This window comes from Scyliorhinus canicula, chromosome 16 (assembly GCF_902713615.1).
Source record: "Scyliorhinus canicula chromosome 16, sScyCan1.1, whole genome shotgun sequence".
In the NCBI taxonomy this organism is placed as follows: Eukaryota; Metazoa; Chordata; class Chondrichthyes; order Carcharhiniformes; family Scyliorhinidae; genus Scyliorhinus; species Scyliorhinus canicula.
In genome coordinates, this window is record NC_052161.1 from 89,862,530 (window position 1) to 89,865,737 (window position 3,208).

Below are 3,208 nucleotides of genomic sequence, written 5' to 3' on the forward strand. Positions count from 1 at the left end.
CTCTCCCACAGACACAATCTCCCCCCTCTCTCCCACAGACACAATCTCCCCCCTCTCTCCCACAGACACAATCTCCCCCCTCTCTCTCCCACACACACACACACACACACACAATCTCCCCCCTCTCTCCCACAGACACAATCTCCCCCGTCTCTCCCAGAAACAATCTTCCCCCTCTCTCCCACAGACAGAATCTCCCCCCTCTCTCTCACAGACATAATCTCCCCCCTCTCTCCCACAGACACAATCTCCCCCCCTCTCTCCCACACACACACAATCTCCCCCCTGTCTCCCACAGACACACACAATCTCCCCCCTCTCTCCCACAGACACAATCTCCCTGCTCTCTCCCACAGACACAATCTCTCCCCCTCTCTCTCCCACACACACAATCTCCCCCTCTCTCTCCCACACACACACACACAATCCCCCCCTCTCTCCCACAGACACAATCTCCCCGCTCTCTCCCACACACACAATCTCTCTCCCTCTCTCCCACACACACAATCTCCCCCCCTCTCTCCCGCACACAATCTCTCCCCCCTCTCTCCCACACACACACACACACACAATCTCCCCCCTCTCTCCCACAGACACAATCTCCCCCTCTCTCCCACACACACAATCTCCCCCCTGTCTCCCACACACACACACAATCTCCCCCTCTCTCCCACACACACAATCTCTCTCCCCCTCTCTCCCACACACGCAATCTCCCCCCTGTCTCCCACACATAATTTCTCCCCCTCTCTCCCACAGACACAATCTCGTCCCCTCTCTCCCACACACACAATCTCCCCCCTCTCTCCCACAGACACAATCTCTCCTCCTCTCTCCCAGACACAATCTCCCCCATCTCTCCCACAGACACAATCTCCCCCCTCTCTCCCACAGACAATCTCCCCTCTCCCCCACACACAATCTCCCCCCTCTCTCCCACACACAATCTCCCCCCTCTCTCCCACAGACACAAACTCCCCCCCTCTTTCCCACAGACACAATCTCTCCCCTCTCTCCCACAAACACAATCTCCCCCCTCTCTCCCACACAATCTCCCCCCTCTCTCCCACAGACACGATCTCCCCCCTGTCTCCCACAGACACAATCTCTCCCCCTCTCTCCCACACACACACAATCTCCCCCCTCTCTCCCACACAATCTCCCCCCTCTCTCCCACACACAATCTCTCCCCATTCTCTCCCATAAGTACCATTTCTCTCCCTCACTCTCCCCCACAGACACAATCACTCCCCCTCTCTCCCACACACAATGTCTCTCCCCCCTCTCTCCCACGCACACAATCTCTCCCACGCACACAATCTCTCCCTCACTCTCCCCCACAGACAATCTCTGCCCCCTCTCTCCCACAAACACAATCTCCCCCCCTCACGTTCACACACACTGTCTCCCCCTCTTCCACACAGTCTCACACGCACACACCCTCACTCACAATCTGTCTCCCTCACACAGTCTCTCCCACACACACACATTCCCTCTCACACACAATGTCACAATCTGTTTCTCTCACACTCAGTCTCTCTCCCTCACACACACATTCCCTCTCACACTCTCTCACTCACAATCTGTTTCCCTCACACAGTCTCTCTCCCACACACATACATCCCCTCTCACACTCTCTCACTCGCAATGTCTCTCTCACACTCAGCCCCTCTCCCTCACACACACATTCCCTCTCCCTCACACACTAACCATTCACACAGCCTCTTCCTAAGAGTTTCACCATTCCCTCTCCCTCCCCCACCACCAACCTCCCCCTCTCAATTCTTCAATCCCCCACCGACGGAACTCCCTCTCAATCCCTCTATGCCCACCCGAACGACCCCCAAGACGACATTAAAAGTTGGAAAACACTCACATAGATCCCGAGGAGACAGAGCGAGGAGAGTACTTTGTGTCCGGGGTGCTTCATTTTGACAGAGGGAGGGGATCTTGCGCAATTGCTGGGTGAGCTGTCGAGCGATTGAGGAAGTGTCGATGGGAGAGCCGTGTGATTTCTCAGAGAGAGTGTGGCGCTGGGTGGGGATCGCTGTGGGGGTGGGAGAGGGCAGCTCAGCTGGAGGTCAGAGACCCCCCATGTCCTGCCCGAGCTGCACTCTGAGATGAAGGGGGTAAAGCCCGCAGGGGTTGTACACCCTCGTGGAGGGGGGCAGGGAAACAGGCCCTGTGTCAAATGTCACATTCTCCAGCCATGAGTCACAATTTAAAAAAAAATATTTTAATCCAAACACAAAAATTACACAACCGCCCAAAAGACCAATTTACAGTTTATCATCACCCCCCCTTTTTAAACAGAGCCCAACTTGATCCTCCTCCAGATAGGAGCCCACGTCCCCTCACACCCATACATCCCTCACTCAATAGCCCCTCACTCAATAATACCTCCTCACACCCATACATCCCTCACTCAATAGCCCCTCACTCAATAATACCTCCTCACACCCATACATCCCTCACTCAATACCTCCTCACTCAATACCCCTCACTCAATAATACCTCCTCACACCCATACATCCCTCACTCAATAGCCCCACACTCAATAATACCTCCTCACACCCATACATCCCTCACTCAATAGCCCCTCATTCAATACCCCCTCACTCAATAATACCTCCTCACACCCATACATCCATCACTCAATAGCCCCTCACTCAATAATACCTCCTCACACCCATGCATCCCTCACTCAATAGCCCCTCACTCAATAATACCTCCTCACACCCATACATCACTCACTCAATACCCCCTCACTCAATACACCCCATACATCCCTCACTCAATACCTCCTCACTCAATACCCCCTCACTCAATAATACCTCCTCACACCCATACATCACTCACTCAATAGCCCCTCACTCAATACCCCCTCAACTCAATAATACCTCCTCAAACACATACATCCCTCACTCAATACCTCCTCACTCAATACCCCCTCACTCAATACCCCCTCACTCAATACTCCCTCACTCAATACCCCCTCACTCAATAATACCTCCTCACACACATACATCCCTCACTCAATACCTCCTCAATCAATACCCCCTCACTCAATACACCCCATACATCCCTCACTCAATATCTCCTCGCTCAATACCCCCTCAACTCAATAATACCTCCTCACACCCATACATCCCTCACTCAATACCTCCTCACTCAATACCCCCTCACTCAATACCCCCTCACTCAATAA

The 3,208-nt window shown here is 53.5% G+C and overlaps 1 protein-coding gene across 1 annotated transcript in view; it reads right to left on the reverse strand.

The window, feature by feature from the left end:
- LOC119950780 (tumor necrosis factor receptor superfamily member 3-like) overlaps positions 1 to 2,185 on the reverse strand; it is a 45,304-nt gene extending 43,119 nt beyond the window's left edge. The window contains exon 1 of the mRNA XM_038773551.1: positions 1,877 to 2,185. Within this exon, the coding sequence (XP_038629479.1) occupies positions 1,877 to 1,930 (54 nt within the window). The 5' untranslated portion in view covers positions 1,931 to 2,185. The remainder of the gene's footprint in view (positions 1 to 1,876) is intronic.
- Between the last annotated feature and the right edge of the window lie 1,023 nt (positions 2,186 to 3,208).